The 19,016-nt window shown below is 35.1% G+C and overlaps 1 protein-coding gene across 1 annotated transcript in view; it reads right to left on the bottom strand.

The window, feature by feature from the left end:
* MYO16 (myosin XVI) overlaps positions 1–19,016 on the bottom strand; it is a 270,411-nt gene that overhangs the window by 67,056 nt on the left and 184,339 nt on the right. The window contains exons 24-27 of the mRNA XM_032442003.1: positions 18,029–18,104; positions 15,682–15,857; positions 11,796–11,876; positions 11,312–11,517 (exon numbers count right to left, since the gene is read on the bottom strand). Of these exons, the coding sequence (XP_032297894.1) occupies positions 11,312–11,517; positions 11,796–11,876; positions 15,682–15,857; positions 18,029–18,104 (539 nt within the window). The remainder of the gene's footprint in view (positions 1–11,311; positions 11,518–11,795; positions 11,877–15,681; positions 15,858–18,028; positions 18,105–19,016) is intronic.

The raw sequence follows: 19,016 nt of genomic DNA, 5'->3' as shown, positions 1-19,016 counted from the left end.
CCTAATTATTTTTGATATATGAGGACAAGGGAAATTCCAGATAATTAGAGAAGGATAAATAGACTATTTTAGTTTCCAAAACAAGATAATAAAAGTTGTTCAGCCAAATATCTATATAATATACAATGACACACACAAATATCTTGTTCTTCAGCACGATTAACATAGTAACATCCAAATCGGGTATTCAAAATTTTGGTCAGAATAAATCTGTGAATGGCATGAAGAAAATGAAGACTATAAAGAACAGATTATGGCAGACAAAATAGATTGCATTTGTGGCTTTTTTTGATAGGAGTATAAAAGGGCAATAAGATTCACCTCTACATGAAACAACCATTTTTGGACCGAGTCTGCTTCATACATACTTACAGAGATAATCCAAATTGGTGCAGACATGAAAATACATGCATGAAGTGCAATTTGCCTGACAGGTATGGAATGATGATGAAGAATACATGGCAATACACCAAAACTTCACAGTACCTGCCTACTGCATTAGTGTAATCTACAACAAACTATTAAGCAATGCAGGACTAAATGGCTAGATGTGAAGACCAATTACAATTACAAAAGACAATAAAATTTAAGTCATTCTTGAAAAAAAGAACAAGAAAGAAAGAAAGAAAGAAAGAAAGAAAGAAAGAAAGAAAGAAAGAAAGAAAGAAAGAAAGAAAGAAAGAAAGAAAGAAAGAGAGAAAGAGATATTCTGATTTCCTCCTTCAACGATTAAAATTTCATTTCTTATACAAAGACACAGGACCATGTATAGCATACTTTAACTTACCTATGGAAAAGGGAAAATATATGTAGGTGGCATAAATGTTATATAAATGAGACAAAATAGCAATATTAAGGACCAAGAAACAGAAATGGAAATGACTCAGAAAATCTGCAGGCCAATGTTTTACAGAGAGCTATGTGTGGGTCAGCCATTTGTCTCATACGGAGCTCAACACAGACTTTTGACAGGGGATCTGGGCAATGAAATTCACTGAATTGGAGTAACCTTGTGCAGGAAAAGTCCATTTGGAATATTTTACTTTAGACTAAATAATATATAAAATTAAAATCTCATATAAAGAAACTATTTTGTGATGGGTGACATACTTACAAGACAGACTTAGAAGGATTTTTTTATTATTATTATTTTAAAATTTCCTAAATGTTATGGGTTCTTTTGCATTACGTTTTCTCATCCGCACTCTTTTCTAGATACCTAAATCTAAATTCCTGGAGAGAAGAAATAATGAAGACGTATTCCTTAATCCTAGAATATTTATTCATATATTTCATGTAATTAAGCAAGGGTTTCCTCATCTCAGACAATGTGGCAGCAGAATAATAAACAGAATGTTCAGCTCTTGAGATTAGTGGATTCAGCTATGCACATGAAAAGTGAATTCACAACACCTGCTAAAGATTTGCATTACAATACTTCTGCATCATCTTACTTAAAGCTGAAATTCCCATTCAATCTAGATAAAACAATGTAAAAATGTATCTACTAAAAGAAGTGGAAAAAACTGTCACTGAATCAGAAATACACTAGCAACGAACAGACTATAATTCTTGTTACACAAACAGTTTCAATTCTATACATGTTTACATATACCTTCAGGTATAAAAGCCTTTTCCATAGCTAACTTCCTTTTCATGCTTGGGCCCTCCCTAGAAACACACACAGAGCATGAAAACACTTCCCTGTATACACAACATATTGACTATGGAACAAACTTACTTAGCGTTTTCAGTCTTGATTCTGTATAATAGAGATGATACAGTAATGGTGTGTAATGAAACCAGTTTCCCTTCTCCAGAGACACTGACATGGAAAAACAGGGCATCAGTAAAAAAAGTCCCACAAAACTTAAACGTCCAGAATCATAGAAAATCAAAAGCTATTTATGAAAATAAAAATTACAGAGATCACAACAAAGGAATTTCTGGAAGTGGGAGTTTAACCATGACTGAACAGATAGGTAAATTTCTGCTGTTTCCTATCTCAGAGGAAAAACCTGCCCTGTGAGTCTGAACAACACCTGGCTGCTCATGGTATAAGGAATCAGAAGATGACTTTTTTAAGATCACTTTGTGTGCCCTGGTGGCGCAGTGGTAGGAATGCCGCGTTGCAACACCAGGGCCAATCTTCTCTGTGGCGCAGGTGGTAGAAGTGCCGCTCTGCAGCACAGAGGCTTGAATCCCGGGGGTTGGACTCGGTGATCTCTAAGGTCCCTTCCAACCCGCACAAGACTATTACCTATTACCTATTACCTATTATTACCTATCCCTGTAAGGCTTTGGTGATTACCATAGTTCTGCACATATGGCTTCCAAGAACTTTATGGCTGGGCCTCACCAGCAGGCCAGCATTGGGCAGGTCAGGATAGAAAGCCATCTTTCAAGGGCACAGGACAAGGCCATGACTGCTGACAGACAGATCTGAACAGTCGTGGACATGACATTACAAGGGAGATCAAATTATGAATGGCTTTTAAAATGGTCCACAGAAAAGGACATGCTTGGGCCTGGTTCTTGTCTCAATTTTTGAAAGATTGAAAACCTGCAAATAGGTTGTGTAAAGCAAAATGAATCGTGGCACAGGCTTTTCCTGAAAAAATACACAAGGCCTTTTCAGAAAGGTGACGTGACTGTGAGCTGCAATGTTGTAGCCAAACTGGGCTTGCACAGTTTCCCATTTGGTCTCCTGTTACCAGAGGGACTGCTTCTTCCTTGGCTGTCTGGTTACCAGGAAAGCAATTCCAAGTCTATGTATCAGTACACGGAGATCGAAGCAGAATGCAAAACCAGAGTTAAAGGAAAGAGGAATTGAACTGATGTTCCATCCATACAATTCATTGTTTCTTCATTGCTTATTTTTTTCTCTTTTGTGCAACCAAATAACAGAAACATACAAAGTCCTTCTGAGATGGTTTACTAGGAATTCAGAAAAGGCAGAATGGAATTGTGAGGAAGGTTTTGGGGACCTTCTTAATCCATACAGGCAGAACAGTTTTTCTGCAAGATCATTACTATCTCTTCGAGAGTTTCTCTTGTGCCCTCTGAACACCAGGAAAAGTATAGCTCAGGGCAGTGGGGATACTTGTGGCTCATAATATGTAACAATTAGACAAATTGTACTGCTGAAAAATCAGCATTTTCCAAGACATCTGAAGGTTGCTCCCTTGAACTACTATATCAGTACTAGAACAGTTTCTGTTCTCATTTACTGTAGAGTGCAGCAGGGATAGTTCTGCAATCAATGACGTTAAATTAATGCAACACTGATCTAAGAAAAACAAAAACAAACAAAAAAAGCCCACAAATTTCCAGTAATTAACCTACATATCCTTTGCATGGGATTTTGTTTGCTCTCAGATGTCTCCAGTATTAACCACCTACTATCATTCTGTCTGACTATGAAGTCTAGCTTCAGGAGGTCTCATTACAGATTCTTGTGCTGAAGATTAAATTGTAAAGAATATCAGGATGTAGCTAAGGAGAAAAAGGGTGCCATGAATGTCTGAGTTGAGTGGAAAGAATTTAACAGCTGCAGAACCACAGAATGAAAAAAACAGCAGGAGGGTCACCATGTCTTCTGATTGTGGGGCAGTTGGGCTGCATTTATACATGCTCGATGAGCAGACATAGAAGCAGTCAAAAGCAACTAATTATATTTTCTAGGGACCAAAAGCACATAGTTATATTTAATTAATCTGTGAATGCACAGAAGTGATTTTAAAGCTATACAGCAAAATTAATCTACCCATATGACAATTTGCACCATAATTAGATAATTCAAACTTCCTGCACAGTGCTATTAGCACAAACTAATGTGTGCACAGTTACTTGCTTAAAATGCTTATTTTAAATATTGCCTGTTTGTATTAATTTAGTAGAGTTAACATTCTAATAGGTATTTCCTTAAAAGGCTTTCAATGTATAAGGATTATTGAAGGGATTAGTGGCTGATAATATTTTCTTTTAACAGGTTTATTTCTGCAGCAGGAGGAGAGGAGTTCTTACTACCATATATAAATCCAGGTCCATTATTGTTGTCATTAGGAGTTGTCAGCAAATTGTGAAGTACTCAAGAACTGTTTTGGTTGATACAACAAAGTTCTGAAAACAGTTAATGTTACTGTTAACATTAACAAGTAATATAACAATTAACGTTATTGTTATGGGCACAGAGATTTGGGGATCTTCTTGGGATACGGCTCATGTACCTTCAATATTCATATTTGTACTCAAATATTATTTTACTTATTTTTATAATCCATTTTTTTAGGTGGAACCCTGTACTGTGGTATTTATGTTCTGTGGGAGCATCATTAGAAACAGCAAGAGCTTTTAAATTCACAGATGTAAAATATGCATAAGTATTGTTAAGATAACATAGAGTAACAGGGTTATTTTGTGATTCAACAAATGTTTAGTTAACTCTAAAGGATGAGAAATGCCGGATTCAGACAGTGGAATCTGAATGTCAGTCGAAAGGTACCACAAGTGGCATGCAATCTGGAAATGAAATAATAAACATTTTTAAAATTCACAAATATTTCTTTAAGTTAAAATAAAGAAAATGACTGGAAATGCCAGAACAGTTCAGCCACAATTGTGTTTGCAGGTGTCCTACATATTTGTAGTTGCCTGAGAAAATAAATCTAAATAGGAAAAAAAAAAAAGAAAAAAAAAAAGGTGGAAAACACCCCTAGTATACATGTAGAAATGGAGAGAAAAAAATACCTTAAGGTTCTCTTTGAAAAAACCTAAAAATATATCAATGTACTCTATTGAACAAAAAAATAAACTCCATGTAGGAAGTTCCATTAAGATTTATACATTCCATATCTGAAGTATAAAACTGAAAGATTATTCAGCTTGGACACCACAGTTTCTGAAGCTACAAACTGTCAGCCATAAAACTGACCGTGCCACCATTATGTACCTGTATTTGTGTATTTTATTAGAGTTACATCCCACCACTCAAGGGACCCCTTTTCATGCCTGCCCCGCATAACTCCAAGTATATGACAAACACAAATAATTCAGCTGACTTCACTGAAATGGCACCAGAATTTACATCCACTTATAATTGCTTCAAAAAATGAGGGTTGCATTATAAAGCTTAAAAGATGCCCAGAAAACACTGATATTTTTCCTTCTAAATAATGAACCAGGCTAGACATCTCAACAACCACTGAGAAGTCTGTTCAAATTTTTCTCCTATACTCAGCTGCACACTGTGTCAGTGAGTCCCAGAAACACCAAACGCTTTATCATTCTCACAGTCCAACTCTGTGACACGTTCCACACTGACTGCTGTTTAGCATGTACAGTGTTGCTTATTCTGCAGCCAGGAGAACTGGTGGTACTATGGTTTAACTTTAACAGCTGCTTCTGCTTTAACTTTAGTTTATTCTCTATTTTTCTGTTGGGGTCCTGATAAAATTCTTTAATTCTGCACCTTGCTATGGATGAGTTTTAGACTGACCCTGTGAATACCAGAAAAAATACCAGATAAACCCAAGATCAGAAATTTGCACCATATCCTAGACATGCTCATTTCTCTCTAGTCTAGGCTAACTAGTTGAGTGCCTATATGCATCTGAAGAAACCTAACATTATCCAATTTATTTTCTGTATTTACAGTATTAAAGAGGAACACCACAGAAAACGAAGCCAAACAGCAGCAACGAAACACCAGTAAAAGGGGTAGCACATAGTACTCTATTAACATTTACTATATATTTAATATATACAGATATTTAGTTCATTCATATTATGAAAGTCGGATACTACCAATATTGCACTGTACTGATACAATTCAAATAGCCTACAATTTCTAACACAGTCCCAAATATCTACTCACATCTAGGCAAATCCCTAGGTGATATACACCAAATCCAACATATGCAGTTTGCCAGGAAGATCATTAGTGGACTCTCAGTTCTGGTCATTTCTTACAGAATAATCAATCTCTTACATCAGCAGGATTTAAGAATGGATTAATTATTTAGCATAATTCTGAGACTGCCATAAATTATTCCAAACTGTACTTCATTATCAGATAGGTGGGCAAAAAAGCAAAAAGATGATACATTTAAATGCCCCCACTGAATTGTAGTTAGAAGCACAGTTCATTTGGGGTTACGTTTGAAGACAAAGAGTACTTATAAGAAATAAAGTAATAAATTAATACAACAGTAAATGATAAATAAAAATCAAACCTTTATTTGTAGTTCTACTGATGTTCAAACTTCACAGAAGTAACTTTACAGAAATATTAAGATTCCAAGTTCCTCCATTTCTTGTGGACACGGGTTATTGAAAGCCCAAGGTTTGTCTCTGACATTCAGGACATAAAATTTTCTTTTATTTTTCATCTAGCTATACATTAATAAAATGAGTTTTTTAATGCTTTAATATATTTGCACAATTGTTAAGGCATCTTTAATATAGAATTTGATGATTACCAAAACTGCTAAAAAGATTTAAAGCTTTGTTGATGACCTTCATTCTTTACTAGAAATTAGTCATTACCATTTTTATGAATTTGTGTTAAAAGCGCTCTCAAAATGATGACAAACAAAAATGCTCATCGTAATTATTCTATCCATCAGAAATACAGCTTCCAGCTCTAGGACCAAAGCTACTATCTACACAATACTGAGATTACTACTTGGTATAAATTGGTACAGTGTTACCAACTTACATCTACTTTAATGCAATATTGCTTTTTAACAGCAGTATGACTGTCACTTGCTCTCATTGCAAGCATTTAAGGTATCATGGTGCATACCAATGCACTGTTCTATAACAAAATTGACTGATATTACTGCATAGCAAACAATAAAGACAAAAAGGCCACTCAATGTGATGACCTACCAGTGGACTACAAAGTGGGCATCCTCACTAACGCTCTGCTTAACCTGCTTAACTTGCTCATGAGACTCTGAAATGATTTGCTGCATTTTTTTCCAATTCACAAATGATCATGATGTTGCACTCTCCAGTGGCAAAAAAGACAGAAAGAACTGAACACCACTACTGAACAAAGAGAATTCAGATTTGCAGCAATAAGTCCTACAGAAAAATCCACAAACATAAATATTGCATCTGTGCAGTGCTGCATCAGCCAACACTACAAATTTGATCTAAAGTTTACAATAGTTATTCATAATGTCTTTATGCCAGTTACAAAAGGGTGAACATTACTAGACAATGCAATTACATTGCCAAGAACTGAAGCTTTCATGGTAAAAAAGGTTCCTCATCAGAATGATCTCCCAGAAAAGTCAGTTGTTTGGATGAGTTAGCAACCTTTAAATTCACTGAAGCCATTCTGGATCTTGTACGAGTGACAGTGTACCTGAATGACAAGACCTTACAGTCTCCACTGCTAAGCAGGGATCCAGACACAAGACTTATGTGTGACACATGTACCTTAATTTCTAAGGTGGAAGTTCACAAACTCTTCCTTGCCCCAGGAAATTAAAATACAGGCAAAGCAAAGCACTGAGTGTGGCTTAGAAATTTAACAAACCTCATTAAAGAGAGAAAAAAAAAAAAAAAAATGCTATTTTTCAAACTAATTTACTAAATGTTAATGGTAGAGACACTCATTTGAAGAGGATGGTACCGAAATAGAAGTGTTCAGAATGAATGAAACAGAACCTTTGTGACGCTTTTTTTTTCCCTTACCATGCCTGAACAGCTGCATTCTGCTTCACTGAACAAGAAATATAAGCTTAGTTCATTACCCAGTATAGGCCCTTGATCACTATCAGTATTGTTAAAAATTTATATTCCAAATGGCTTTTACATGTCTTCCTTGAGCACCAAGTGAGGTGAATGACACAAAAGTCAGCCAGAATCCATTTTATTAATTGATGCAAAGAGATTAGGTCCTAGATATTAAACATGTACAACTGGGCTCTGTCTGTGTCCCACAGTTCTGAGTCCTCTTATTCTATATTAGTAGTAGAGCACATAATGGATACTCATTTATTTATTTTTTTTTTTTGCCATTGCACAGAATAGTAGAAAAAGTAAATCACTGTGTTCATACTAAAGTTTCCAGTGTTTATCCTGAGTGGTATTAACTCCATCTTAAGTAAGATAAGAAAATGCTAAATGCTTGAAAGAAACAGCTGCCTGCAGATAACCTTTTTTTTTTTTCTTTTTTACTTTGACAGACGGCGCTGAATTGCTCTTTGTCTTTGTCAGTATTTAGTACTCCTTGTTGACTACGTATGGTTGGCATACACTGGGCTAGACTTCCACAGTTAATTTTAAGAAAGAGGACAGGACTCCCACCTCCAGTCTCTGAATTACAACCCATTTTGGTAGTTGTACACAAATTTGAGAAAGAGCCCTGAGGAAATTGTGTGAACAGTTCCTACTTCTGTCATTATTTCATTGTTTCCCTTCTTACAGGAAAAGGACATTTGAGAATATTTTACCTGTGCACACAATTTTGGCTGCTAATCAGAAACTCCGAACTCTGGTTTGTTCTTGCTGCTTTCTTTCTTAAAAGTAATTTCAAAATGTAGACCCTTGAGATACTGACATTAATGATAAGGGCAAACTTTTCCAGAAGTTCAAAATGCATTCTATTTAAGGCTTTTTAGTTTAAAGCTAAGGAGAAGACCGATTTCTGTCTCTCTACTCAAAGAGCTTTAGAAACCAAGCCAATACTGCAGGCAAATTCAGCAGAAACACTGCAGCTAGAGTTGGCAAATCCTCTAAAATAATATATATCATTTTACAATTAACTTGGTGCTGCCTGTTTTTACAGTACTTAATAACATCTGACCTTATTAATTCCCATTTTTATTACATATTCATTGACAGTAACTGTCACAGCTTCCACTTAAGAACCAGAATTTCTACCGGATTTCTCTTCTGATCAGCAAACCTTGGTGATTGAGGGGTTCATCTAGCAGCTGTCAACCTTCACTTTGATAATACAGGAGAAGCCATAAGTCTAAAAAGGACAGCAATAGAAATAATGACTAAGCTTTGTAGCCCAGGAAGAAGAGCTCTTGCAGAATATGACCTTTCCTTAGCTACTGTCTTTCCTTAGCTATCAGAAGAATTCAAATGTGACACTAGTCATATTAATCCCTAACAAAACATTAATAGGAATTTATTCAAATTCATCCAATTAAGGAAGCAATGGTTCTATCTGTATAACTGACTGACCATACAGTTTTTCTGATATTCCTCTCCTTTTTCACCATCACCACAAAGGCTACTAATTCAAACATTCTATCTTTTTATTAACCAACAAAAAAAAAAAAAAAGGATTTTGAATTTGTCATTAATTAGCTTTTTAACTCTGACCACATTATCAATAAGGAAGACCCTAAACATAAATGGATGAAAACTGCCAGAAGGGTGAGGAAGGGTAGAAATTCACTGTCACTAGGGAATTCAGGTAGGGATCTGGGCCACAAATCCTCTTTGATTTTATACAGTGCTTTTAGACCCATAATTAATATCCTTAACTTCTCAAGACAGGTAAACCCAGGAGAACTGTACTGTACATGTAGCTTTAGAAAAACAAGATTTCCTTGTATCGTTAATACAATACACTTTGCAGCTGAACAACATAGCTGCAACTCATCCCATCACGAGGATTTAAAGACACATGCTGAACGTGAAACTGTTATCGTTATGGGGAAACCTCTCACCAGCACCAGTCTGGGGACTGCCACCTTTGTTTCTTTGGCTGAAATCATTCTCAGACTAGTAGTTCAAAGGGTCATATCTATATTAACAAGCCTTGTGTTTTACATACATAGGTCTATTTTTCCTTCCCCTGGGGCCACACAAACTGCTAGTTAAGATCCCTCAAATGTAGAGGAAACTCCTTCCTATAGAAGAGAAAACCTCCAATAAAACCAAGAGCCCTCACTTGCATTTAGTATTTACAGACAAGCACAAAGAACAGATGACAGAATAAAGTAAAAATGATTTAGATTCCCATTTCTTAGGAAGCATTCAAGATAATATTAAGGTATGGGCAAATTTCATTATACTGAGGGGCATCTATCACTGAACTAAGAGAGGGAAATTGCTTATTTTTACTATTTCCCTCAGTGTTATTCTGTATTACTCTGCATGGAGAGTAATTCTTTTGCCCCTTAAGGTAAGCCAAAGGGAGAGTAAATGTTTTCAGAGAGGATGGATGCATCCCTGAGACATGTGAGAGCAGACCTGAAAAGCAGGACTTGGTTGATGAAAAAACAACTTGAACTGGCAAATAAGCACTTGCAGAATAGAAAGTTGCATGAATTCTAAGTGAAACAGAAGTATGAGGGAGGTGATTCTCCCCCTTTGCTTTGTCTTGTGAGACCCCATTTGCAGTACTGAAGTACAAGGACATGGAGTTGTTAGAGTAGGTCCATGAGGGCCATGAGGATGATCAGAGGGCTGGAGAATCTCTCCTGTGAAGACAGGCTGAGAGAGCTGGGGTTGTCCAGCCTGGAGAAAAGAAGGCTCCAGGAAGATCCCATTGTGGCCTTGCAATACTTAAAGGAAGCCTAAGGGAAAACTGAAGAGGAACTATTTATTGGGGAAAAAGAGAACCTAATAGTATTTAAGGTCCTTTCTGACTCAAATCATTCTATGATTCTGTGTGCAGTAAGTTTCATAACATATATCCCTTATATAAGTCAATGCTTTTTAATTGTTGAAGTATTAGAGATTGTAAGTGAGCCATAACAAAAACAAAAAAAACCTAAGCAGCCATGTGGGAAGAGTTTGTTTTCACCCAGAAAATGTGACTCAAGTCTTTCATTCATTCCATATCAATTCAAAATGTCAATTATAACAACAATAACAAAAATTTACTTTTTCACTAATTTCTAAAAACAATAATAAAAACGGAGTTGTGGTAAGAGCTTAAAATTCCACTCAACATGCAGAAGCAAATTCTAACATGTGGAATACAAACACTGAACCAGAGACAACTACACTGATAACTTGAAGAAAAGCCTCTTTTTTAATTACTTCGGGACAATATGCAATATTTTCTAAGTCACATAAATAGTATAAATTATAAAACTATTGCAGGAAATTGTCTTTTTCACACTGAATATGTATTTTGATGATATTTATAAATGTATTTCCATGAAGTTCATCATTCCTGCCATTAAAAGTAACAGGCCTATATGCTTTGCTAGCAGACATGATTTTTATGTGAAATCTGAAAGATCCATCAACACTGCAAGCACTACCAGAACATGACAGAAGGCTTTGTTCTGTAGGTAAGAAAAAGCTTTTATAAAACTCAATTTACCTTGACAAGAAGTCTGTGAAAGAGAAACGAAAGGGATATCCGTATCGTATGATTTTGACCATGTCTAGGACACCAATATACTGCAGTTGAGCAGACACATAAAAATTGTCAAAAGTATCTGGCAACTTGGAGTTATTAGGCTTTATACAATGAACAGAATGTGGTGTGCAGTTCTGTAGCTTCCCAATAATATCTGTGAGTGATTTCTGTAGAAAAAAACAAACAAACAAAAAAAAACATTTCTCAATCATTATTGTGAAGGAAAGGCAACTACACAAAATATATGCTATTGTAAATCTTTGAAGTTCCTCAAAAGATATTTCACAGTTATATGAAGTGGCTTACTCAAGAATATGATTTTTCTGCCACTATAATCTGTAGTGACTAATTCTTCCTTTTTTGGTGGTTTTGTTGTTGTTTTGGTTTATGGGTTTTTTGCTTTTTTTTTTTTTTTAAATATTGCCGTCCAGAAATGTTTACTAACCCTGAGTTGTACTGCCACAGTGGTTGGGCCCCCTCGTTCCAATTTCTGAAGAAATGAGGATGTCCCCTTCTTTTTCAACAGCTGTGGAAAAGAAAAGCACACAACGGTACCTTTAACTCAAGATGGGCACTAACAATTTGCTTTCATTATTACAGAACTTGACAACAAAGGCAAACGTTTACACAAAAAGTATGTCATTTACAGTGTTTTGGTTTTCAGGAAGAATTGGGGAAGAGGATAAAACCCTCAAGTGCCTGTGAAGGTATGACTGACAATAAAATTCTGATTTTAGAAGCAGCTGTATACCACTGGAAAGATAATACTCCTTTTCTGAATAATTGAGCAAAGCCATATGGTCTGGAATTCTACTGTTGAAGAAGAACTTGCGCAGTTAGTATCCCCTACAGTCTGCATATTATTAGGACAATTCTGTAACTCTCTGAAAAGCTTCCTAATGTCTTTGACAGATGCTAAAGTGCCTAAATGTAAGCACAGGTAATTAGAAAATATTGAAGGCAAACCAATAATATGAACACTTAAAAAAAAAAAACGAAAAAAACAAAAAAAAAAAACTATTTTCTTTTTCTATATGAGTGAATGCATTTTAACATTTTTGAAGCCATAAGATATCAATAATTTTGTATTATGCTAGAACCAGTGTTATCCTTCCAGTGCATCAGAGATGGGAGGAGAGAATTAATTTATTTTATACTGTTCTACTTCCTATCTTTGAGACAAAAATGAAATAAGCAACCAAAGATATGTCCTATTATCTTTTTTGTTAATTTTTTTTTTTACAGAAAGGCTGAAAAACTACTACACTCTAGGATCTGACCAAGCTCTTAGATCAAATGTCTGTACCAAGGCCTTTTCACCTTTGACTTCTCTTTTTATTGCCTTTCTTATGTCCACTTACACCATAAAGCTCCCTTTCTATCAGGTCAGCACATTCTGGCCTACTCCTGCAATTTTCCTATTGCTTTAAAAAAGGGTCTGTTTCCACAGTCTGGCCTTCCAAGGCTGATTTCCATTAAAAATATTGCAACGTTAGCAATTCTCTACTCACTTTGCTAGATTCTGGAGATCTTTTTATTTCAAATCTTACTTAGTAGGATGCAATAAGATTTTAAAGGCAAAACAAAAGTAAAAGCGAGCTGTTTGCTACAGGTTTCTTCATATAATAAAAAGCCACACTAGCATGACTACAATATTTCTCAGTTAACATTTACAAAACGTTTTAAGAACACAACTAAGAGTTACCTCTATGCTCACCCATTTCTCCCAATAAATTAAGTCACTAGTCCAAGACACTAGCTGAGTTAGTGGAAGATCCAAGAAAAAAGCTTTGGGTGCTAAGTTTTTTTGCCCACTGTCCTGCTTGCATATACTTCCCATGAGAAAGAGGTGTTGGTTCAGCATTAAAAAGCATTCCTTTTCTAACTTGAGGGTTAGAAAAGGAAGGAAGCAAAGCAAGAACCAAAAAATGAAATTAATTCAGTCTCCTTTGACATCTCTAGGTATGGTTAAGAGCAAAACAACATCACCTACGCTGTGCTTCTCTATTACTCTTGAATATACAGCTTTAAGGTAGAAAATATTATATCTCTAATTTACAGAAATAATATATACATGTAAAAAACTTTTCAATCTCTGTTAAGAAGCCAAAGCCTCCTAAAAATCTCTCTTCAAGAGCACAGTACCTAAAAGCTTTAGCCAGAAGACATAGCAAAAGTTTTGCAACAGACAAGCTCTTCAATGGTCAGTGAAGCAAAGTGATCATGAAGAAGAGCTATGAAAAGTCAATGATAGTGACTTTAGTATGATAGTGATATCAAAAGTCTTTTGATAGTGTTGTGATTTTATGTGACTCAGCTAATACTACATGAACTGTGAAGTCCACTGACTGTTCCAAAGGAAACGAGGGGAAAACAGTATCATACATTAGGAAAAGATGACAGAAAAACATAGGGGCAAGAGTATTCAATTGCTGACGTCAGCAAAAGAGAGTTGTGAGAGTATTAATGAAAATATTTTGTCTTCTATGTGAAAAGGAAACACAGCCTTCACACATCAAGAGATACTCAAGAACCCTACTCCTACAAGTCCTTATGTGCTCCAGAATTATAACCAGCTTTTGGACTACCAGCTTTCATGTCTATTTCGGGATGGATTCACTGTTCTCTTAGTTCCTTCTACAAGTAGACTGGTAAGTTCAAAGAAGTAGCCTACTCTTACCTGTGACAACATGTTCCAAAACAACAAACAAGTCACCCATCAGACCTGAGAGGTCTAACATTGGGTAAGTATATGGCCATCGACAGGCAAATCTGTAATTATATAACCTAACAGGGAGGATGGCAGATGAGAAGCTGAAAGGACAAGGAAATCATGACAAACTCCTATGTGACATCTGGACCTTGATGTGACCTTCTCTTCCCTGGATATCGAGGAGTCTGGAATACTCACACACGGCAGCATGAAAACCTTCCATTTTGTATGTCTCATCAAATTATAACATATTATACAATTCAACAGAACTATCTGTCTCAGATTTCATCTATAAAAGGAATAACATTGATCATTCTTGTCTTAATGCCCCTCTTCCATCTTTTTTCCTCTTTTTTTTTTTTTTTTTTTTTTTTTTTTTTTTTTTTTGTTCTTTTTTGCCTTTTCCCTTGGGATAAAATCCAGTAAAAATACAGTAGTTACGATTTTCCAAAATGTAGTCATTTCAATTCTAAGCTGATGAAAATATGCCTGTTACACTGCATTTTCAATTACAATAACAACAAAAATTACATCATTTTAGCTTATCAAAGTGGATTTTCAAGGCTATGCAGGTGAAAGGAAGAAATCATGTGAGACTGGACAGTTATAGATGTGGACTTGATCCACAAATGAAATTAAGCACTTACCTACTTCCAGCTCCTTCATCACGTGTCTATTTTAAAAAAGCAGTAGTGTTGGCACTGGAACAGCTTAGATATATTATGCTCTCCTTGAGTCATCCAGAACAGCATACTAACTTGCTTAAATTAGGCCAACTTAGTATCTACAGACTAAATAGTGTACTGTCTTACTTCCATAGTTTATCTCAAAGCCTAACTTCAGGAAACCAAACCATCCTTGCCTCTGTGGGCAGATGAAGGATGAAGGTCTCAGACACCTTCCATTTAATACCCAATATTTTAAACTATTCTCACTGAATCTGGAAGATCTGACAATTATGTTTCCAAAAGGAATTGGAATACTTCATTTCGCTCTCAAGAGAGTAACTCCTGGTTAAAAGCTATTTTGGACTAGTGAAAAGCCTCAATTTCAGAGGTCCCAGATGTGTGGTGTTTCTCTCAGCTTCCTTAGGCTTCTAACTTGGACATGCCTTTCATGCTTCCTTCCCTAGTATGGGACTAGGATCTTTTTCAAAAGCTTAGGAAACTTCCTTTAGGAAGCAGTTACTATAGTAGAAAGGCACATAAATGCACTTTGTGATGCCTCAGCTGTTTGCTAAATATATCCATAACCAACACCAGTCACTTCAACTTATGTTTTTCCACTGAGATTACTGATAAGAACAGTAGAGAAGAATTATGGGCTATGAGCAAACTCCCATCGCTACTCTGTGGAAGTGCTTGCATAAAGCCCTCTAAAAGACACATGAGAGCAAGCTCCTTAATCCCGTGGTAGAATCAACTCTGTGCAGCTGTAAGCCAAAAATAAAGCTGCAGGATTGAAGAAGCCTAGCAAGGCAGCTGGTGCATTGAGGGAACTACTTCTCTTCTAGAAGGAGGAATTCCAAAGCTCTATCGAGAACTGAGTCTGCAAACAATGTGATTTCTCCTCACAGCTGATCTTTGTGCAAAACCACACAAGAGTCATAAATTCCTACCTTGCTGAGCTCCACGTATTTCTTTGTTTCTCCACTTGTACAGGCTACTGATGTCTTTTTATTCAATAGTGCTGCTTTACATCCTTTGAACTTAAGGGAATGATAGGGAGGAACAAGTGATCCGGTCTGTGTCAGTTTGGACTGGAACAATTGATTGATGACTACGTTTTCACTGGCTAGGAAAAAAAGAAGAAATTAATTCATGAAAATAAAAGAGAGTTTAAAAAGCATATACATAAAGGAAGGAAAAATCTGGTAACACACAGTTAAGAAAGTAAATGAAAAACAAATAGACATACCAAAAACTATTATTTTATGCATTGATTGATAGTTACCAAAAAGCACTCAATATATAAGAATGTTAGACTGACTACTAATATATCAATCTATTAAAGCAATGTAAGAGATAACGTGATGCACTATTTATCCAACAAGTAGCATTTCAAACCGATCAAGGTACTTGGCAGTCGTTAATTCTGGACAGCCATTGCACCAAAGAAAAACAATTATATAAATTATAATATAGGAATAAATTAAAAAAAAAAAAACACAAAAACAACAAAATAAGGTTCGGTGAAGGACAGAACAATAGCAAGCTAAGATCATGTTTCTTCGCGTCAAAATCACACTTTATATATATATATATATGTATATATATATATATATAAAAGAATGCCATACATATTTTTGATGTAGTGTGATAATTAACACAGATAAAATTACTTTCAAGAGATGTTTTTAAACTAAAACTGTGAATCTTAAGACAAATAGGGTACTTCATAATAACTCCAGTTAATGGATAAATGGAATAAAGGTCATTAAAAATGCCATTAAGTTTAGCATAACAAGTTAAAATCTTCAGTTTGCTATTTAATAACTGAGTAAAGATATATTTACTAGATGCTTAAATATAATAGATTTGTTTCTTCATTTCTGTGGAGACTATTATTGCTTATTTATTAGCATATAAATTATGAGAAAAATACTAAAGCACATACTTGAATAAATTTCTGTGGACATAGTCCATTTCTTAAATATGGACAAATGTAATAGGTAGCATTAGGAAAGGCATTAAAATTATGCCCTTCAAATCAAAACTGATAAAACCTACATTAATAATATCTCCTGGTTCATCTACAGGACATGTATGTTCCACCTTCGTACATACACATGAAAAAGACTTCCATGTTAGCATATTGAAAGTTTTTTAGTTGAGTAAGGAAACTAAATTCATTGAAAAACAAAAGAAGAAAGCTCTTAAACTATACATCTATATAATTTATGAAATTGACACAAAATCAATGTCAATCAATATTTTTAAGTTGCAAAAGCCTAAGTCACTTAAAAAAAAGAAGGAATGTAGCCCTTAAGTCACTTAGATCCTTTTAAATATTCTGCCTTCAGAATTTTTCCATTAATTATATTTATTATTATTTGACTTGTTAATTATATACACTCACTCACTGCAAATCAAATATTTTATATGCAATCCAATTCTCCATTCCTCCCATTTAACAGCTGCATAGATTATTACACAAAATAGCAATGCTGACACAAAAAGAAATTGTTCGAAAGAATGGAGGAATGCTCTCTTGTAGAATACACTGGAAATTGAAGATAAAACTTCTTGTGCTATGTGGTAAATAATCATATCAATTCCAATAGTGAGAACAGGAATGTATTTTAAACTATAATCAATGGGATTATATTCAAGATTAATTCTTTAATTTCTTTTCTAATCCTTCATGCATACTGCTCGCCTTTAAAAAACATCAAATATTTTATCAGAGAGTTTAGTTTCACAGTAAAATTGCTAAAAAAACAATACATGGTAAGCACGGCTGACTTGGAAGACAAATATTCCTTCCAAAAGATCTCTTATTTCTATTGCAAGAAATACAAATATGTAAGATATTAAGGGAAGACTGCACTAGTTGGAAGAAAGACAAATAACATCTTAGGGTGTATTGACATTTCCCTGAGGAAAATGTTTTGTTTTTCTTCACAGAAAGAGTAAATGAATTAGGTTTTTAATTATCCAGTTATGAATCATTAATTAATAAATGGAGATGCCTTATGATTAGGCATAATTATACAGTATGCCCATGGAAAGGTATTTAATTTTGTATTTCAATGGACATTTGTATCTACTCACTGGAAAACAAGAATGCCCAGATGCTGCTGCTTTAAAAACCAATCTGAAGTAGTGAAGATGAGGATGACTTTATTTCTTTTTTTTTCCTAAAAATAAAAATTTGTATGCACTATCCTAAAAAATGAAAATCAAAGTCCAGGTGTAACATCTTGATTTCTAATAACAATAGCAACCACAAAACTGTTTACTTACTTTTCATTACAAATATGAGATTTTGAGAAAGGGAATCTTTATTTTTTTCTACTGCACCAGCAATTTCGTAAGTAACCTATAACAAAATATTGTGACATCATTAGTAATGATCACCACACCTATTAGAAATATTACAGCAGTAGGAATGAAGCTGTGCGGTATTTTTTTTTCCACACAATAGTTAAAGACTGGCACCAGGTAATGTCTTTCAATCCTTTCTTAATAACAGTACTAACCAGAAGAACTGGTTGCCAAACATTGTGCGAGAAATTTCATCAGACTGACTCCAACAAACTTTCACATAGAAAACAGTAACATAAGCATTGCTTTCCCTGTTTGATAAGGGCATCAGTCCTAGCCCATCATGTTTTGTTCATGCCAATCACAGCAGACGTTCATGGAGTAATCTGAATTCCAGTTCACAATCACAACATGCTCTAGTCACTTATACTGCTTCTGGATGCAACTTCAGTCTATAGGTTATGTAAAAATTCCATTTACCCTTCTAACAGCTATGCACATAAGGACTCTGGAAGACATCACCTGACTGATGTCCTAATTTCTAGAACAGACTGTTGGAGTGTTCCTCCATCTGTCATCTGAATGCAGATAAAAGTATGTGGTTGGTACTCCAAAGTTAACAAAATCCAATGCTCCAGCCAGACTTCCTGAAGGTACATCTAAAATAATTAAGTATGTCCACGTCCCTGTTTTATTATTGAGCCTCCAAGTGCCTGTTTTAATACTGAGCCTACCTCAGCACTGAGATAGAAATGCAAACGAGCCTAAAATGCCAGTTAAAACCTTTACATCACTATTATCAGATTTTTTTGCCCTCATCTTTCCAAATTTAAACTTTTTTTGCTTAAAATATTGATATTTTACAACATAGAATGATTAAAATTATGGAGTGAAACAGAATTTTCATATCAATAATTTGTGATTGTGTTTCATATCTTGGCTAGTGGGGCAACCAATGCTAAATCAA

The sequence above is a fragment of the Coturnix japonica genome, chromosome 1, assembly GCF_001577835.2.
Source record: "Coturnix japonica isolate 7356 chromosome 1, Coturnix japonica 2.1, whole genome shotgun sequence".
Classification (NCBI taxonomy): domain Eukaryota; kingdom Metazoa; phylum Chordata; class Aves; order Galliformes; family Phasianidae; genus Coturnix; species Coturnix japonica.
This window is presented reverse-complemented; position numbering and strand designations above follow the sequence as displayed.